This window comes from Dermacentor albipictus, chromosome 4 (assembly GCF_038994185.2).
Source record: "Dermacentor albipictus isolate Rhodes 1998 colony chromosome 4, USDA_Dalb.pri_finalv2, whole genome shotgun sequence".
NCBI lineage: Eukaryota > Metazoa > Arthropoda > Arachnida > Ixodida > Ixodidae > Dermacentor > Dermacentor albipictus.
In genome coordinates this window covers 61,108,040-61,129,201 of record NC_091824.1, presented here as the reverse complement: position 1 = coordinate 61,129,201, position 21,162 = coordinate 61,108,040, and the positions used below count along the sequence as shown (strand labels likewise).

General features: G+C 42.4%; 1 protein-coding gene across 2 annotated transcripts in view; it reads left to right on the top strand.

Moving 5' to 3' along the window:
• The window catches only part of LOC139059116 (endoplasmic reticulum junction formation protein lunapark-A-like), a 53,836-nt gene that overhangs the window by 5,598 nt on the left and 27,076 nt on the right, over positions 1–21,162 (top strand). For both annotated transcript variants that reach the window (XM_070537027.1, XM_070537028.1), the window contains exons 2-4: positions 4,796–4,837; positions 7,199–7,386; positions 16,775–16,961. In XM_070537027.1, the coding sequence (XP_070393128.1) occupies positions 4,796–4,837; positions 7,199–7,386; positions 16,775–16,961 (417 nt within the window). The remainder of the gene's footprint in view (positions 1–4,795; positions 4,838–7,198; positions 7,387–16,774; positions 16,962–21,162) is intronic.

Here is a 21,162-nt window from a genome sequence, read left to right as displayed (position 1 = left end):
CAGCAGCAGCCTCTAGCAGCAGATGCCATCGTCTGAAGAACAACTGTCCTTGCAATGCACGCATTGTCATCTGCGTGTTCTGTGACCTCCAAAGTAAATAAACTGGTGCCACCACTCTGAGTATGTAAAAGGCACAAAAACGCAGACAGATTACCGAGCACCAGGGCTGCATGATGGTGCAGTGGTTAGCACATCCTGTTCACAACTGCACAATGTGACAGGTGCCCTCATGCGCAGTGTATCTATTTAGTCCCATGTTTGACAGGAACTCATCAGGTGAGGGTAATACATGATTGAAACAAAGCAAGCGCTCGCCTAAAGTTGGGAACTGTAGCAGCATCGTCATCAAGGAAAATGAGAACAGCAGCTTTGGCTAGGGACAGGCCATGGTGGCAAAGCATAAAAACCACAGATATTGACCTTCAGGTGAATTGAATTTCCTGCATACTTGGCGTGTCTCCATAGCACTTCAGTGTGCTGCGTATTGCTGCAGGAGACGGCTTTGCCGAAGAGACTGCCATGCCTGATGTCACATTTGATAGGCCATGTTCAGCAGCTATGTCGAAAGAGCAATTTTTCCTTTCTTGTAATGCTTTCAGGTACTAATTAACTAGTGCCTGTATTTCAGGCTCGTGACTCAGTTTATTTTATCCATAAACTAACTGCACAATAAGTAATGTTTGGTTACGGTGTAATAATGAGGACTTGTGGGAAAATGCACGAGCACCCTATCACCTTGTTTTATTGCATTGGAGTGTCCAGCACCTTGAGCTGTGCAAGTTTGGCAGATCTATTCACGTCCATCATGATGTGTGCCTGAAAGGTGAAGGGGATATGTTTAAACAACAGTCATGGTAGCTGTTGATATCGCTCCTCACCAAGGAAATTGCATATCTTGCACGTAAATGATGACAACCATTTAGTTGTGTTGTCTTTCTATATTCATCACCGTGGCTATCTTCCCGACGATGTAGTCCTACTTTGGTATGTCTCCTGTCCTTCCTTCCTATTCAAGCTCCTGTATATACTGCAGTAAAATATTGGTCGATAGTCACACTTCTTCCGTCTCAGTCTTCGCATCCCGTTATTTGCGCCGTTACTTGGTTCTTCAGATTTGTCGTGTTGCGCTCTTCTACAGCAGCGCTTCCCTTTGCTGCACTCTTGCCCACAGCTGTGAGATGATGCAGCTATCCTGCCTTGCAGAAACACTACTTGTGCCTCCTCTTGCTGTTCTTAATTTTTTTTTTTTTTTTGCTTTCACTTGGCTTCTTTGTCCCCAGGGCTGTGTTATGCTTGCCTTTGAATGCCACAATGGGCATTGCAGCAACTGCGTCTCAAGGCACTATTTCTCTTAGCATTTGCCTTTAGAGGCTAAATTTTCTCTGTTCTATTTGGGACTAGTTTGTGGTATAGTTACAATAAAATAGTTAGTTGCATTTTTGTTCTACCTTCAGCCCCAATTCATTGGTCCTTTTTTTTTCTTTATTGTATACGTGGGAAAAAATGCTGCAACAAATTTCCTGTAAATAGCTATTCGTTTGTGTTGCTGTGAGAAAGGGACAGCTGACTATCCAAGCGAAGTTTTTAACTTATCAAAAAGTAAATGTGCAGAAACCTCTTGCTTTTTCTCCCCTTTATGGAGAAAATGAACTCTGCAAGCCTCAACACGTCTGGATTTTAGTCTTTATTTAATCAATTTTTCACCTTTCTTATAAAATTTTTTATGGCGTAATAACTGTTGTTTCTTATGTTTTTTATTGAGAGACACTTAGGAGAAAGCTTTAGCTTGTGCCCAACTCTGATGTCACTTATTCAGTTGCTTGTAAAACGCAGGAATGCTTTTTTTTTTAGGTAATCCTTGTACCATGTTTAAAGAAATTTGCATCCTTTAAGAGAGAAAATTAAGTTGTGGTTACTGTTCGAAGCAGAATATTTATTTAAAGCCCGAATATTTTTAGAAAGATTGCCAGGAATTGCTAAGTTTAGAAAAAATAGAAACACAACACTTAAAGGGCCCCTTACCTGGCCCCATAGCAAATTTCGGTTATATGCTGGAAGTTGTTGCTTGTCCTCTAGGGAGTGTTCTGCCGAAAAAAATTTTTGAGATCGGCTAATTAATAGCCGAGATAGAAATATTTCAGTGCCGCGAACCCATGATTTCAGAAGCAGGCTCCACTGCGTAGCGAGGTACTCTCTCCACTCGCCCCGTCTAGCCTCCGCAAGTGAAATTGCCTCCCTGCGTTCTCCCATACTGGACCTTGAGGATCGCACGACGCATATGTCATGGGCCCCGTCTTCTTTCTTTCCTTTTTTCTCCTTGCTTTTTTTTACAGCACGGCGCACTTCTGCTGACAGCCTCGCCTGCGAGCTGTTGCGATGGTTGTGATGGTTTCACGCAGCACACGATTTTGCACGCTGTGCACGAGGACACATGACTAGTGGTATAATTCAGTGCTACACGAATACTGAGGCAGAACAAGTGGATTGCAAAGCATGATGACGCACTGGAACATAGTAGAAAATGGCATAGTTTCGGTACCTGCACAACCATGGGAACAAGCAGACAAAGCGGAAGTACATCTCTCTTGCTTCGGTGCGAAGTAAAACAAAGAACACACAGACATTCGGTTTGTGTGTTTTAATATTTCTCTAAACTTCAATTCGTCGATTCTACCAACAGATCACACAAATAACAGATATCACCTTGAATAATTCTCGAAGTCACATGTCTCCATGATTGACATCACACTGCGGTAAGAGTACATAGGGACACGACTGTGTCACTGTTTGGGCTGAAATTTCAGACTTTTCCACTGCGCATAGAAATGTAATTCTTTGCAAACAGGATCGTTAGCACGCATTGCATGCTCTGCGCTTGTCAGCTCAAATTGGCTAGACCTGGTGAGGGGCCCTCTAAGTTTAGAAATCCATAACCCTGCACCAAAAGAGATACCATAGTTCTGTAATCTGCATCCGTTAAACCTCCAGAGCGGAGAAATTTATGTTTGAATTTCGACGTTGCTTAATTTTGTTACAATATTTACAAGGGTTTTGCAAAAGCCCTTGTACATGTTAGTGGCGTATCTCAGAGTCATGTATATTACACGATTTTTGTCTGCTTTAGATGTACTATTAGGTGCAGTCTATGGAATTGTGATATTGTTTTTAATTGGGAAGTTAGAGTGGTAAGCTTCATAGTTCTGTCTTCTACAAATTTATCATTATCAACAATTTTTCATTGAAAAATTGCCACCCTACAATCAAGAATTTGCTTCCAGCAGCAGCTCTAAATCAGTGTAAACTGATTAAGTATTCTTTCAGAACTGAATCTTCGTTAGTTTAACCGTAATAGGTTGATTATTATAACGGAATATGAAGGTTAAAGTTCCATTTTATTTATTTCCCGCCGACACGCCAGTGCCTATACGTCATTGTGTCATAACAATTTTTAAATTTTTTTTTCTTTGTGCTTGCATTCGCTTGCATTACAGTTTTTGAATATTACAAAGTTCATTCTCTGGTTCTTCAGGATGGAATGCACTCACTCTTTACCGATAAAAATTTGCTTGGTCTTAGCAGCCACAGTCAAAATCCACGACTACACTGTGAGCTGTTGTCCAAACTTCAAAGTTGGGGCATCTTCGGTGTTTTGTTTTTGCATCTTTTCTAGGTTATCAAACCTCCTCTCATTCTAAGAGCAGTAATTTTTTTGTTTTCTTTTTGTATTGCAGATGGGTAACTTACAGCTTACAGAAGGGCAACTTGCAGAAAAGTAACTTACAGTTACCATTTAAGATAACCTTGACTAGTAAATTATGCTTCTGAAATGCCAAAAGAACAGTCTTGCAGAGAGTTTGGCATGCGAGGAAATACTCAAAAACAAAAGATGCCACATTGAAGTTCTTGCACCAGCTCATCGTGATATCGCGTATTTCAACACTGTCTGCATGGAACTAAACAGCTTAAATAGAAGAAAAAAATTTTGTTGCATTTTGTAGGGCCTGTTTAGTAACAGGGAAGTGACACAAACAAAGGTCAGGTTTGTGCTGGCACTGCGAAATTATTACCAGCTTTTAATCATGTCGGATGTCATGTTTGTAGTGTTTAAATAGGGGTCAATGGGTGGTAGTAAAACATTACAGTACACTTAGAGAGTGGACTGAAGAGATCTATTTCTATGACAAAGGGACTCTGAAATGCCTTTTCTTGAAACCTGAGCAACATGCAGGGATGAGGGCAACCGCTCTCAATAAACACATTTCCATACAAATTTTCTAAGTTTCAAAATGTTTAGGTGAGGGAGGGGGTTGAGAGCAAGAGCTCTATTGTGTAAGATTGTAGTTCCACACTGCGCACAGTGAATCAATATTTAAATTGCATGTTCCTGGCAGTTATACAGATCAGGAACATTTTATTGCCATGTTCAAAAAGTTTTGCAATGCATCTTTAGCCCCATAAAGCCCGAGTGGGATTTTTTCTGTGCTCAAGTTGATCTATAGAAAAATTTTTTAAGCACAGGAAACTTAACACGATATCCACATTTCTGTTTTTCATTTGCGGATCTAAGCAAACAACAATGTTTGGGCTTTGTGGAGTTAAGGCAAGAAGGAGTACTGAAATCTGTTCTAGAGTGTTGCTCATTTAGAGAACCTGGAAAGAAGTCGCACCAGGTGCCTGTTATTTGTGTCGTATCCATGGAAATTCTCTTGTAAAATTTTGATATTGTTGCAGTTGCTTTCATTTGGGAGATAAACAATGGAACCATGTTTAATGATGTTTTACATCTTCCTTGCAGAATAAGCCTGGAACAAAGGAGTTACTAGATGACATTGAAAAGGTATGGCTGCCAAATCATAAAAAAAAGTTATTTGTTTTCCTTTGTTTAACGAAACTCTGATACAATATTGACAGCTGTGCAGGAACGCGTTGATTTGGCAGGGGAAGTCTGTATGAAAATTATGGAACAATCAAGCACTTTACATTAACTGGGTAATGTGTAATCGGTCAATCGATTGATCAGAGGCACCCCTACAAACATTTTCAGACCCCTCTACCAATTTGTGGTAGAGGGGTCTACTACATAGGAAACCAATGAGGTCACTTGGCTGAGTGACCTCATTGGTTTCCTGTGTGGCGAAGTCTGCTATACAATCAGCACAACAGTGTACCAGTATTTCTTCAGCAGTATATTTATGCACAATTTGTTTGCCTGTGAAAAGTAAAAAGCATGAAAATAATAGATGCAGACAAATCTTGAAAACGATGGCGCAATTCTGGCCCAGTTGTAGTCCGTCTTTGCAGCTCTTGTGTGTGTTTAACTAGAAAAGCTGGGCTCTAAAAATCCTGTAGGACAGCACCAAGGAAGTTAGCAAGTTGGGAAACTACGAAAAAGAAACATAAGAACAATATAATGACAAACATACATGGGAAGAAAAGGTGTCGTATCTCCTGTTTCTGATGTTCTAGTGGAGATTGGTGGAGCAGTCCCTCCCTTTAGTGTGAGAAAAACGCCCTGCTGTAACCTGCCGGAGCTGTACTCTTATCACTGCCTCAAGGATGCTGGCAAACCTGTGCTTATCTCCTTGTGCTACATATGTGCAAGAAATGTACTGTGTGTCCTGTAGAAGACGTAACTGCAGCTAAATTTCACTTTTGAGGCCATTATTGCCAGAGTAGTGTGAAAGATGCATTGCATCGAAATAGTATACTCTTCGCAAATGGCATAGAAACACCTGTGTTCCAACTGACAGGAAGATGACACCACTCTTGTATTTCAAGCCCCAAGTAGGCATGGTGTAGCCATAATCACATTGAATGAGTCAACCTCTTGTTTACCAATGACAATGCGTGTATGTTAATAAGACGTGTTGCAACTATAATACAGGTGTTGTAAGGCTATGTTGAAAGTTAATTTCAGGGACGACGTATGTACAGCAGTTTCATCTTTTAACCCTTTCAAGGTCTATTTTTTTCGCCATATGCGACCGCCCAGGTTAGATTTTTTTTATTGCAGATCTAAATTCTTCAGAAGGACCTATTTCGAAAAAAATTTACCGTAATTTTCCTAAGGTGGCCATAAAGTAAGAATCAAATATTTTGCATTGGTATACGTGTACTGCTTATTCGTGAATAACAACAATAAAAAAGGAAACATATAAGAATTAAAAATTTGATGCATTGTTATACGCATAGTTCAAGGCTAAGAAAATGTGTACACGAGAATATTTCGGAAGTCTCAAACGTTCCTGCTTTTACACTAATATTTACGTGCATAAGCGTAGTTGAACTGCGTAGGTGAGTGCACTCAAGAAAACTGTGTGGTTGTATGCCATAAAAAAAGCTAAATGTGTGACAGACTTCTGCTAATTTTCATCTTATCGCCAACCAGAGGCAATTAGTTTTCACGAGTCACAAAAAAAAAAAGGAAAGGAAAGGAAACGCATGCACGGTGGCATCCTTCGTATGCGCAGCCCTGTGAGCAACAAATGAGCGAGTAACAGGCCGTCACCCTTTGAACGATTAGTAGCGAGATAGCCATTCGTTTTCTGAACGCAAGAAGCTGAAACCGCCCGTGGAACAAAACCCAAACTAACCGCTGCCCACCTGCGCGCACACCAATGCACGAGCAGTATTATATAGTCGCACCGGAGCAAACAAACCATGCAACAAAAACCGTGAGAGGGAGGTGTGAGAAAAAAAATTGCTGTATTCTCGCATAGTGGCAGCACATGCCAGTAAACAAAAAGGTAGAAAATTGGCGCACTTTTTAAATGTACAGGCTGCGCCGTAAATATACAGCATCAACCATTTTCGACTTGTTCACGGCAGTGTAAATTTGCGTCATTGACCCTGAAAGGGTTAAGAAGTATCAAACTTTCTCCCCTTCATGTACCTAAGGCTTCATGTACCAAGAGGCTTCTTTACTGTAGTGTGCAGCAATAGCATTTGCATGACTAGGCTTTGCTAATGAAGCACTCTCCCAGGTCTAAAGGATTATCTCAGTTATGACAACAATTGTTTCATGGACCGCAAATGACATGCAACTCTAGCAGTGGTGCCATTTGATCATGTTGATACCACAAGTAAATGGGATATGTTCAGAATGTCTGATATAACAACCTGCCATTATTATCATTGCTTCTGGCTCTTTGTCATGCATTGTTACTTAGTTGTATTCATTTCTGTCCTCCTCTTGCAGAAAGTAAGAAATATAAATGAGTACAAACTGAACACAGAGCGACAGCAGAAGAGGCTTGTGGGAGCCCTGATATTCTACTCGTGTTTATTCTACATCTTGTGTATGGTCATAACATATGTGTGGTACTTCCCGAGGACACTTCAGGGCCAAATCTTGTGCATTGTGCCATTGGTGCTGTTTCCTGCCGTGTAAGTATGCTGTTACACTTTTACAAAACAGTGGAGCTGGCTTGTCACTTGAGTTTTGTTTAGAGTTAACATTTATTTAAGAACTGCATCTTAACTGGTGTCTGTGGGATGTAGTTCCAAGAAATGCTGGTTTAGGTTTAAGTTCACAGTGGATGTTTCAGATCCAGTGTGAGCCCTTCTGCATTGCTTGCTCTGAACCTAGTACTGGACACACGGTAGTGGCTATGGCATTGTTCGGCAAATCGCAAGGTTACGGGTTCTATACCAGGCCGCCATGGCTGCATTCCGATGGGGGCGAAATGCAAGAATACTCGGATACTACACTTTGAGAGCATATGAAAAAGCCCCAGGGATTCAAAATTAACCCGGAGCCTTCCCCTTCACCTTGAACATGAGAAAAAAAAAATTTGTGGTCTTTTGGGTACGGGAAGTGTGCACTGTGGCGCCTGGCATAAAGAAAGTATCTGCCGTAAACATTGTTGTAGCCAACACATAGTGAAGCACTGCACGGGCTTATGTCGCACCTTCGTGACATCACCCACGAGCTGTTACATAGTTGGTTGCTTGAATGTGTATTTTAAATGTGTAATAAAACGTCCATGCCTCCAAGGCATGGTCAAGCTCGTCACGTAGCCACACCTCTGTGACACGCTAGAGCGGTGGATACTCGGTGTGCGCCACGCGAAGTGTGCACATTTGTTGACATTGTAGCGCTTACATGCATTACATTGTAGCGCTTCTAACGTGATCACAGCTTTTCTTGTTGCACTTAGTTTAATTTGCATCCCAGCAGTTCAATTTTTTTAGACTGCACTTCCACCTTCTAGCACTCATCTTAACCAAACGTTCGCTTGACCTTTGCCTTGCTTACCTCTGCGTGTGCCATTTATGTTTATGGTGTCTGCTATTACTGTCATGTTTCTAACAACTCAGTGTTATCGTGAGATGCTTGCAGGGTGCACTTCATGAAGAAAGAAGAAAGCCACCCTAAAAAACCCAACTAAAGGGTTAATGTCGTGGCCAAATGCACACTACCTTTCAGTGAAGTGTGTGCCCGCACACACCTTTTTTTTTTTGCACATTCATAAGTTTTTCTTTGCAACCAGCCAGTGTGATCCACATACTGAGTTGAAATGGCATTTCTGGTGCATGCTCACAAGTTTATTCATGCAGTATAAACGTTCATTGGACCGACAGAAGTGCATGTGAGGTGTCACAACCGTGCTCTAGTTCATTCGCGCGTGTAGTACATATTGAAATTGGCTGTTTATGGAACCGCGTATCTCAACAGCAACAATAAACCAACAGTATTCTCAATTCACATTCCTGCAACAGCGCACTTGGGAACCGCATTCTGTCAGCATACACGTCTGTTGACATTCGTATGTCGCTGGCACCTTCCCTTCAGGATGCTGAACGGCTGGCTATAGGATCCCTCGAGCACATTGAAAACATGCCAGCTTTGTCGCACTTTCGCTCCTTTGTCAGCATTTGAACTTTTGAAGAAATATTTGATGCACACATTTCAAAGCCCGGCTTTCCTTACGACTGCTTATAGTACATATTGAAATTGGCTGTTTATGGAACCGCGTATCTCAACAGCAACAATAAACCAACAGTATTCTCAATTCACATTCCTGAAACAGCGCACTTGGGAACCGCATTCTGTCAGCATACACGTCTGTTGACATTCGTATGTCGCTGGCACCTTCCCTTCAGGATGCTGAACGGCTGGCTATAGGATCCCTCGAGCACATTGAAAACATGCCAGCTTTGTCGCACTTTCGCTCCTTTGTCAGCATTTGAACTTTTGAAGAAATATTTGATGCACACATTTCAAAGCCCGGCTTTCCTTACGACTACTGACAGCATCGAACACGAGCTGAAGCGGGCGAACACGTGGAAATGTGTGTGGCAGGTTGTGGAGTGCCCCACAACGGCTAACGCCGCGGCGTTCACTTGTGGCGTTTATTGACCCCGCAATACCTCGCATCGCTCTATGCATCGCCAGCCTCATGGGCTCTCCCTCCCCTTCGCCTCTGATACACGATTCAACTGTACCAATGTCAGAGGGTCGGAAAAGAGATGGGAGAGAGACGCGTGAGGCTGGTGATGTGTAGGGCAATGCGATGAAGGCGTGCCATGCGCAGCACGAAGGCGGGAGTGGTGAAAGTGTGTGGCCACGCAAGCAAGTTCTGTGGTGCAATATATATATATTTTTTTGAGGATTTCGCATTTTGTTTGTTTTTTTCTTTCGGCATACACTCGGTAGCTAGATTCAATGGTTGTGACCCATAACGGGGCATGGGAGCATTGTAGTATGCGGTTCATTTAGCCATATAGGCTCGTTGTTATATCCAATATGGTATTGCTAAAACCAGTATCGTTATGAGTGGGTTTGACTTTGCACTAAAACGAGACCTGCACCTCAGCCCCCCCCCCCTTTTTATTTTTCATTATCATGTAGATTTTCTTGCATTTTTTATAGTGATACTTTTTTTGTGCTTTTGATACTCATTTTGTGCTTACCTGATGGTTAGGGAAATAGGCATGGAAAGGTTTGTTTTAATAAAGCAATTTTGCTCTTGATGACGTGTATTTGTTGCGATGGGGACAATAGGTGTAATTTGTTTTATCACTGAATAAATCCATAGAAAACAAGGCTGGCAGCATGGTTACCTATAAGAGTAGTAAAGGTGCTAGTGTTTATAAGTGTCTTTTGCAGGTTAACTCGATCAGCGTGTATGAGCGATGGATGGTGTTCATGGCGCGTGTTCCTTCCGCTTTTTTGAAGTCGATCTCTAGCAACCGTCACCGCTCGGTCGTGCATGTGTATTTGAACATGCATATCAGCGCACACATGTGATGTCACCGAAGCTCTAAGGATGCCGTGTCACCACACGTGCACTCTCTGTCATATTGGAGGTGCCTATGACGCCTGGTAGCCTTCGGTGTGCTGTTTACGTTGCACATCAGCGCAAGCCTCGGGTGCTTCCTATTGCTGTTGTTGCTTCACCGTCCAAGCGAATCTGTAATTAATAAAAGACTGCCTGTTTATGGACTTGTATAGGACTTGTAAGTTGAACCTGGCAACGTTTGATATGTGAGCCTTCTAGAGTGAGGCTAGCTTAGCAGGGCTCTGAGAAATTGTCCAACATTACCTGGGATATTATTGTCCTTAGTGAGGTTAGAAGAACTGGTGAGGCTTCTACAGTGCTGACTAACAGTGACATACTCTTCTACAGAGGTTTTCCTGATAAGTGAGAATACGGGGTGAGATTTCTAATCCATAAGGACATAGCAGGCAACATTGATGAATTCCACAGCTATAATGAGAGGGTAGCAGTTGTCTTAATAAAGCTAAATAGGAGATATAAATTAAATGTGGTATAAGCCTACGCTCCGACCTCCAGCCACATAATGAAGAAATAGCACAGTTTCAGCAAGATGTTGAATTAGCAATGAGAAAGGTGCAGACTCAGTATACTGTAGTCATGGGTAACTTCAATGCAAAAGTGAGGGAAAAGCACCCTGGGAAACAAGCAATTGGCAACTACGGCACCAATTCTAGGATCACTTGACAAGAGATGTTGGTAGAATTCTCGGAAAGGAATAGACTCCGAATAATGAATACCTTCTTCAGGAAGCTCAGCAGCAGAAAGGGAATCTGGAAAAGCCCTAATGTAGAAACAAGAAATGAAATTGCTTTCATACTCTCTGCCAATCCCAGCATAGTGGAGGATGTATAATTGTTAGGTAGGGTGGAGTGCAGCGACCATAGGTTAGAGTGGTCTGGGATTTCTCTCTATTTGAATAAGAGAATAAAATTAGTAGAGAAGAAACTGGCCAACCTAGGCACGATGAAGTAAAAGTGGATGAATTGAGGCTGGTACTCGCAAACATATGTGCAGCTTTAGAGCAGAACGTGTATAACACAAGAGATCAGGTAGAATTAGCTGAACTGTCAGAAGTGATCAAGAAGAGAGTGATGAATATTTGAAATTATACCGTAAACATTGAGGAAGCAGTAAAAAATGGCCGCAGCATGAAATCAGTGAGAAAAAACCTTGGCATAAGACAAGATGTATGCACTGAAAGATAAGCAGGATAATGTCATAAGCGATTTTAATGATATAGTAATATCAGCAGAATTTTATACTGACCCGTATAGTATCCCCAGCAGCCACTCTACTTTCATTCGAAGTAGTGATGAACAGGGCACAGAGGCTCTTTCTGTAACTAGCAATGAAGTTAGGAGGACCTTGCAAGACATTACCAGAGGAAAGCAGCAGGAGAAGATGGAATAACAGTCAATTTAATCTAAGATGGAGGAGATATATATATTCGAGTCATACATTCGAGTGTACTAGAGAGCTGGAAGAATGCCAACGTTGTACTAATACATAAGGGCGATGAAGAGTGAGACTCTTTAGGTTGCTTTCAGTGTTGTAAAAAACATTCACCAACATAACCTCCAATAGAATAAGGGCAACACTGGACTTTAGTCAACCGAAAGAACAGGCTGGATTTAGGAAGGGATATTCTACAATGGATCACATCCATGTTATCAATCAGGTGATTGAGAAGTCTGTAGAGTACAATCAACCTTTCTACATGGATCTTATATATTATGAAAAGTCATTTGATTCAGTAGAGATACTAGCCCTTGTACAGGCATTGCAGAATCAATGAGTACAGGATGCATAAGTGAATACTTAGGCAATATATACAAATATTCCACAGCTACCTTGTTTCTCCACCAGGAAAGTAGAAAGTTACGCATCAAGAAAGGTGTCAGGCAAGAAGTATTCAAGCTACAAGACTGGGAAGGATTAGGAGTTAGGATCAATGGCAAATACCTCAGCAACCTTCGGTTTGCAGATCACATTGTCTTGTTCAGAAACACTGGGGACAAATTACAAATGATTGAGGATATTAACTGAGAAAGTGGAACAGTAGAGTTGGAAGATTAATATGCAGAAGACAAAGGTAATGTACAATAGCCCGCCAAGGAAACAAGAATTCATGATTACCAGTCAGCCTCTAGAGTCTGTACAGGATTATGTTTAATAGGCCAATTACTCGCAGGGGACCCTGACCATCAGAAGGAAAATTATGGAGGAATAAAAATGGATTGGAGTGCATATGGCAGGCATTGCCAAATCCTGATTGGGAGCTTACCACTGTCATCGAAAAGTGTACAATCATTGCATTCTACTGGTGCTTACATATGGGGCAGAAACTTGGAGGTTAGTGAACAAGCTCGAGAACAAGTTTAAGGGCCCCTGAAACGATTTTAGCGATTTTGTACATAATGAGTTGTTAGGACTGGTCCTTCTAATCGTTAATTGACGCATTTGAGCACTCCATGTATAGTGTGTAATTTATTATAATGGCTTAAAAATGTATATCACTACCAATTGCAGGGGCACCGCTCCCCTGAGTCTTGAGCTGCCCCAGACTAAGTGATGCATGTTGTCCATCTGGCATCAGGAGGGTGAGCTGTCCGATTGACTACCCAGGTCATATGATCAATAGTTTTTCCATCTTTATGGTGGACAAATGTTCGTAGTAGTTGGGAATGTTGGTTGGATTGTTTCCGTGAAAAAAAGCTACAGAAAGAGAATACACGACAACGGTCTATCACCACACTCAAGTACTTGCAGCACACAGCAAGTGCCGTCGGCTTGTGTTGCAACGTGTTCTGTGTTGACGCAATATGCACGGTCAGTACTGGTCTCAATGTTTCTTTTCGCAAGCACTATGGTTTGCTCTTGCTGCACTGTGGGCTGCAAATGTTGGGATCAGCAATACGTCACGCTGCGACATTGTGTCCCTCTGCAAGGCAGCAGACAAGGGGAGGGGCTGCAACACATCGCTTGCGCAGTCGGTATCTGATCGGCACCAGCATCTATATGCGCTTGTGGCCGTCGCTTCACGCCGAAGGATTACAGTGGAATCTCTTTGATATGATCTTCACGGGAACCGGAAAATAATACGTGTCATTCAAAAAGCGTGTTATCCAAAGTAAGCACCACAGTGTAGGAAAGTAGGTGTACTCAGCGACAAACTCGGTAGCAAAGGTTCGTGTGGTGTCGAGTTACACTGCTCCGCATAATAAGTTATGTGGAGCAACATCGCTTGATGCCATGCGAACCACAGTTGACGCACTTTTATTCAGCAGCGTTGAAATGACTAGCTAGTCAGTCAGTCAGTCATTGAGCGTTCTTTTTAATGTCCGTAAAAAAGTTATTCTGGAAGTTAGAAATGAAGTCGTGCTGTTTCCATACTCAACCGAGCAACGGCACACCGCCTGTCAGTGTGGCCGCTCTGCTACAGCAGCATTTACCACCTGCGGTGGGCCGTGTGCATTTTTCCTCCAGTGTGGCCAAGGCTTAACACATTTCGTGGGTCGTTGGAATGTTATTTAAGCTAGCACACTTTAATATAACGCTATGAAGCTCAGAAATACTACCAGTAAAAGCCTACTTCTGCAGTCATGTTATCCAATGTCGGCGACAAAGTGATTGCGATAACCATATGAAGATACCTTGCTCCCATGGGACATTTGGCCATTAAAAAAATTACGTATTCCGAAAAATGTATTAAGCATAATCGTATCGCATAATCGCATAACCTAAATAGAATTTAGCATGCTTAGTATTAGAATAAACTCAAGCGCAAGTGGCCATATTATGGAATGAGCGGAACCGCAAACGGGAATGGCCTGCACTCGTCAGCCACCTGGTGGCACAGAGCTCAGTCAAACACAAAGCTAGTAAAACAGTACTTAAGTGTATTCTACTTTGCTGCTGGTGTAAATTGTTGGCAAGAGCATAATCAAGAACATGCTGTTTTTCCAAGTGTTTGAAATGTCTTACACTTGGTTTCGCCAATATTAGCTCTGTATGTGTTTGATGCGAATAAACTTATTATTGCAGCTGGACAGTGCAGACCGATCAGGCCGCTCATGTTCGTCTACGCCAAAGCTCCTTCATCACTGCAGTAGTGGTATAGAGGGGCTTCAGTTTACGCCTCCACCCATCCGTCAAAACGCCCAGCTCACTTGGGGTTACCGGAATGCCGGACACGTTCAGTGCCGCGACAGAACCCTTGCAATGCACGCTGCTTGGATAGCCCTCACTGGGGATCGACCGCCAGGTGGCTAGCAGAGAGGTTGGAGAGGCTTTACGTGCTGGCTCCAAGACAACAGGAAGCAGACGACACGAAGTCACAAGATGACACAGAGCCAGTGAAGGTGGAGCTTAGCCATGGTCACTCAGCGAACGAGTTTAAGAGAAAAAGCATGTAAAGGGAGGAGGGTAACTTGTAGTCGTTTGTAGCTCTTTCAGTATGAGGCACTTCGCTTAAATTGTGGCACGAATGTTTTACTGTGGCTGTACCCCATGTGTCTACAAAATTTATCCTAACCGTTTAAGGGGCCCTTCAACTCTTTCCGTACCATGCGGAAAATAGGCGTTTTGTGTATGTTGCGCCAGATCTTTATTTCGGAAAGAACTACTGCACTCAATGTTTGGTGTAATACATAAATAAAAAGCAGCCTGAATGCACTTTTCATGCATAAAAGCTTTATTAATGCAATATATGTTACAAAAAAAGATATAAATTACCAGAATGAAGATTCTGGGATAAAGTTGGACAAAGTTTATAAAGACACGCGTCTATCTAAAAAAAGAATGCAACAAAAATGATTAGATATACGAAATGTGTTGCCATTCAATAGGCACTATTTCTGAATGAAGCAAAATTTTTTCATGGAACAGGTATATTCCACTAGAGAAGTTTAACTGCAAGCGCTACAGTTGGGCATGTCAGGCTGCAGCTGCCGATGTTCCGGGCTCGTTTGCATCGTCATCGCCCTCAGAGTCCAAGTCAGACGAAAAGGCAGCATCTTCAGCCTGCTGCTCGATCCATCGATAAAATCAAAGACGATGTGGAATCGCGAGATCTGTAATTTTGCGAAGCGCGTGTGCCGCTCCCAGAGGCAGCCATTTTTGCTTCATGCTCTGAAAAATTTCGAAATATCGGAGCACGTTTAAAGATTGACGCCTGATGGTAAAAAAGCTAACTGCTTAGAAAACAAAAATACTGTTCTCCTCTTCTTCGCGTCTGATAGCACAGTGTGTCCGTGAGTGACGCAGAAGGTCTCGAAAGGGGCATTTCAAACCATCGATAGCGGGCTAACGATGCCCAATGGGTGCAGTAGGGAAAAAGTTTGGGACCGTGCAAAGAGCGATGGAACGAAAAATGTTAGGGTTAATGTTAAGAGACGAAGAAAGCGGTGTGGATCGGAGAGCGAAGAGGGATAGCTCACATTCTATTTACCATTAGAAAAAAAAAAGGGAGGTGAGCAGGCCATTTAATGCATAGGGTAGTAACGGGTAGACCATTGAAGTTACAGAATGGGTGCTAAGGGAAGGGAAGTGCAGTCAGGAACGGCAGAAAATGAGGTGGGATCATGAAATTAAGAAATTGGCAGGTGCAAGTTAGAATCAGCTAGCGCTAGGCAGGGGTAATTGGAAATAGCTGCGAAATGCTTTCGTCCTGCAGTGGACACAACAATAAAATGATGATGATGATGATTTATGAATGTGCAGCAAAGATGCCACTGCTTCTTAGAGTATACATTTCACTTTCATGTTACTCTAAAGCATGTGTGTGTGTGTGTGTGTGTGTGTGCACGCACATGTAATGATTTGTTGAAAGCCACTACTGTAGGTCACTTCATAAGAAGCCAACAAGCACTGACGCCAAGGACAACATTGGGGAAATTACTTGTGCTTAATTAATGAAATAAACGGCAAATTAATGGAAATGAAAGTGGATGAAAAAACGACTTGCCCCTGATGGGGAATGATCCCACAACTTTTGCATTACACTGCTATGCTCTACCAATTGAGCTACCGTGGTGCCGTTTCCCCATCCACTTTCTTGGGTATTTATGTTTGCTAGTAGAACCCTGGGAGTGCTAGCCAGCGCCACCACTCACAACCCTTGGCAGCGGATGTAGAACATCCTTTGTGCGGCAGGCGTCCCGAGAACGTGATCTTTTTGGGTGAAAGCAATCGGTCAACAAACCCGCACATGCTACCTGAAGGCATCAGTGTTGCCGGATTCGAGACCCTCGTTATGCAATAAACAAGAAGAAAGGGGGTTAACCGAGGGGCTCTATTTTTATTAGTTATATCATAAGAAGCCAACAAACAGACATAAAGGACAACATAGGAAAAATGTGTGTGCTTCATGAAGCGTTCTCAGTGGCTAACAAATGCCAGCTTGTTCAAATCTGCACCGTCCCATGCAGTGATGCTGTTTATTCTGTTCCTCACACCTGGCGTCCTCCACATTTCATTGTTTTCTTTCACAGAATAGTGCTTACCAAAAAGCTACTACAGTGGTACTTCAGGAGAAAAATTGAGAGGAAAAATGAGGAGCTTACAGATCTGATAAAGCAGAAGCGCTCAGTGCTTGACAATGTCATGGAAACTGAGACCTACAAGGTTGCCAAGGAAATTCTGGAGAAGTATGATCCAGAAACACTCAGGAAAAGTGTCGTAAGTACAAAAATTTCTGTCGGTAATAGGGGAAGGCCTGTTGCAATGTACAGTTTCATTCCTAAACAATTATGTGATGCATGTTCCTGGAAAAACTAACTTTTAATTTACAGGCCAACGTCATTGTAATTTCACTTTGACTGAATTAGTTATAAATGTTTAGTACAGTTGACTTCCGTTAATTCAACTCTTGCAGGGCTACAACATTTAGTCGATTCATCCGAAAGGTTGAATTAAGAAACGTCGACAATATGAACGTTCTTTTATTGCTTGATGTAGTCTGTAATACATTTTTGTTTGTTGCTCTTGAAGAGCAACCTAACCAACATGAGGCGAAGAGAGCCGACATATTTAAAAGCTGCCTCAGCATGACGCATAGCTTCCTTGGCAGGAAGAGCATCGGCCACTAAAACATAGCAAAATTAAATGCAACATTTTCACACCTAGGGAAGCAGCAAGACTGCCTGCTGAATTTATTGCTTTCAAGCTTTTAATAAAAGCTGCATGCATGAGGGGACACCATTGGGGGTTGAATTGCTTTTGAGTTCAAATAAACAAGTTTTTCTTCGATAACAATGTGTGGCTTTTTGCTGCAGTTTTCCAGTGCCTTCGAATTAAGTAAAAAGGTCTAATTAACTGAGGTTGACTTAGCAGTGGTCTACTTTAACAATAGTATTGGCAAAGCTGCTGTGCTGGTAGTTGTCTAATTTTCTTGTTAACAGCCTTTAGTAGCACCTCAGCAGACAACACAGCATCTTGTTCTTAGCGGATGTGATGCAAATTTTAGACCACAACTTTGCCAAAATTGTTGTTAGGCCGTAGGTGCCACCTAATCTTGGAGGTCATGCTGAGTAGCCATGCTGTTCCTTAATGTTCTGGCTTTTGTGTCACTTCTGGCGAGCAGTAATGGCAGCATTTTAATGTGAATAGCATTGTTTACCTACTTCAGCTGTTCTGAGCCTATCTATGTATCTGTCTGTCTGTCTGTGTCTGTTTGTCTGTGTCTGTCTGTCTGTGTCTGTCTGTCTGTCTGTCTGTCTGTCTGTCTGTCTGTCTGTCTGTCCGTCCGTCCGTCCGTCCATTTACACCAAACCAAGTTTTATGCCCAAGTTGTCTACCCACTTGGGCAACTAGGTTTTGATGCCGTCAGGGCCATTCATCATCATTTTCTTCTCGTCATGCATTGTCATCGCACCTTCTACCTTGACCCAGTGGCCCATGTTGTCTAATAGCTTGGGCCACTAGATATAGGGTCGTGGTCGCAATGCCTTCGTTGTCACATCGCCATAGCGATGCCATCATAGTCGTTCAGTCATCATTCCAGCTTCGCGACCTGACTCCCGTCATGCTGTCGTTGTCATACCTTCTACTCCAAGCCAGTGGTCCAAGTTGTCTAATAGCCTCAGCCACGAGGTATGTGCTTGGCGTCATTAGGCTGTCGTGGCCATTGCATCATTATCATTCCAGCTGTGTCACCCAACTCTCGTCATGTCGTCATTGTCACACTGTCTGTCTTTTTATCACTATCACTTCAGTGATGTCGTCTTGTCGTCGTGCTGTCATCGTCATGCTGTCATCATCGTTCAGTCAACGTTAGCGTTTCTTCGTCATTGTATTCTAATCATATTGTCATTACTTAATTGGGATTATGCCACTCTTGTCATGCCATCATCGCCAAGCAGTTGCTATCATTCCTACATTGTCAGACCGCCGTCGTAATGCTGTCATGGCCTAGCCGTCATCATCACTCCAGCTTCGTCACCCAACTTTCATCATGCCATCATCGTCGTACAGCTTTCATGATACAATCATGGTCGTACCATTATCGTCATGCACTCATCGGCATTCCATTGTCCTCATGCTGTTGTCATGCGCTCATTGTCGTACCGTTGCTGGGATGCTGTCGCGGTTGTTCTGTGGTCATTATTTTAACTTCAACATCCGTATCTCTTCATGCCATCGTCATCGTACTGTTGTCGTCATGCCAATGTTGTCACAACGTCGTTTCACGACTTCAGTTTTGTTATGCCATCGTTGTCATGCCATCATCGTTATACCACCTTTGTCGATCCATCAACGTCATTTCTTGTAGGATGACATCGGAGCATGCGGCATATAGCCAAAGCAACAAAAGTCTCAGAACGGCCACTACACACATTAAAAATGTGCATTCTTGAATATGGTTGTCACTACATTGCTCGATTGCTATTCACATTACCATCGACAGTCTCGTGAGATGCCATAATTTTTATCTAATTTTGTTATCAAAAATGTCTATTTTGTAAGGTTTTCAGTAACCAAATTGAAGTTTTTTTTAATTCTGTGGAGATAGAGATTGAAGGGCTGTTGAAAAAAAAGAAACTGTGTTAAGATAGCTTGATTGGTTCACAGCTCCTATCAAATAGATCAGTCTCATCATGGTTTGAGGCTTCAGAAGCCAGACTGGATGTGGTAACGAATTATTCATAGCAACATCTTTTTGAAGTCGCACATGCTCGTCACTAAGTTTGGTGGTGTCTTCTAGGGTATAAAAAAGTTTTTACTAATTTATTAAAGACTACATTGCATACAAAAGTAATCAAACCGCCGTAAACTTTGGAATATTTCTCACAGAACATGTTCTAAATGTCCACAGGTTCTCCATAAATATGCAAGATGGTGAAATTTCATGAAAGTAAAATTGTTATCCACCCAAGAATAGCATCAAGCTACAAAGGAAGTCCATGTGGCTTTCTCGGAAAGAAAGCTTTGCAGTTGAACAAAAATTAGTTTATTTCAAGAAAGAATTTATTTGTTTACTATCAAGCCCACCTAAAGAACAATCCCAGATATAACAATCCATCGGTTATTATGCAAAAAAGAGGTGAGGCGGGCAGACAGGACACAAGAGTAGAGAAGTGGACAGCTAGGGTCCACTTCTTCACTCTTGTGACCTGTCTGCACGCCTCACCTCTTTTTTGCATAATGAATCCTTACCAACTAGCTCAGCTTTCTGTCATTCTAACCATTGGTTATAATGAGCACATTTCAGTACATTCACGATTTTCCGACTGCGACTATTAAAACGGCTTCCAGAAATAACGAATGCATTTTAAATTGCTGCACCGTTACTACGAATGCTTCTAACTCAGTCATGGCGAAAAGAGGGCGTTCGTGAAGTACCAAAACGGGGAAGCATGACCAAACTGGGTGCACGGCAGTGCAAGCATTGCTCCAGTCCAACCGTGGCGATGATAGGGCCTTCGAGATGAACAAGTGGCCACAGCGCGTAGATTTCTGAAGCTGCAAAAGTAACAAGCTCTACTCACTTTCATTGCATAGGGAGGAGGCGCACAGCATAAACAGCATGGCGCTGGGCATGCACTGGTGTGTCTCCTGGTGGGATCTCGGATGCCACGATGGCAGCACTCTTGTTCTTGAGCAATCGTCAGTGCGGCACCATGTGCATTGCGCCTACTTCAACAATTTGGGACGGCCATCTATGTTCTTCCATCATGGGAACAACGGCTACTCAAGTGTTCCTGTCATTATTCACACGGCCTAAGTTGGCAAGAATGCTGCACCATGTGCTGATGCCACACAATGTTGCAAAGAATCGGCAGTTACTGCTCCATTATCAGGAGATCACAGTTCAGCGACGCTTTGTTTACGTATGCGAATAGCTGATAATGGTTCAAGGTGACTCTCTACCTTTTGAACAGTTTTTTCTTTCTTTTTTTTTTCGCCCGAAGAACGTAATTTTTTTAAGCTCTTTAATAAACACTGCAGTCATCATGACTGAAATCAGCACCCTGCGCAAATCATTGATAACCTTGTGGAACATCTCAGCAGAAGGAACGATATGTGAAATTCTGTAAGCTGGCTTTCCCACACATTTAACCTGCCATAACCAAGGTAGCCGTGTTCTTGCTAGTAGCACTGTTAAAGTGGTTGGAAAGCTTGGACAAGGCGGGAAACAGAGAGTGGTCGAAATACAGTCACCAGCCCGCATGTTGACATCAATTACGACTCTAGTCTGACTTCTGCTATCTTGGGTTAGGTCATATTAGGTTTTCGTGGAAATGCATTAGCAGGTTTCGCATATCACCTATTGCAGTCTAGTCATCACACATTATAAAATGAATGCCTTTTAACGTAAGGACTAAATCAAAAAGAGAAAAGCCCCTTTGTGGTTCTTGAACCTACAGTCTGATTTTTTTTT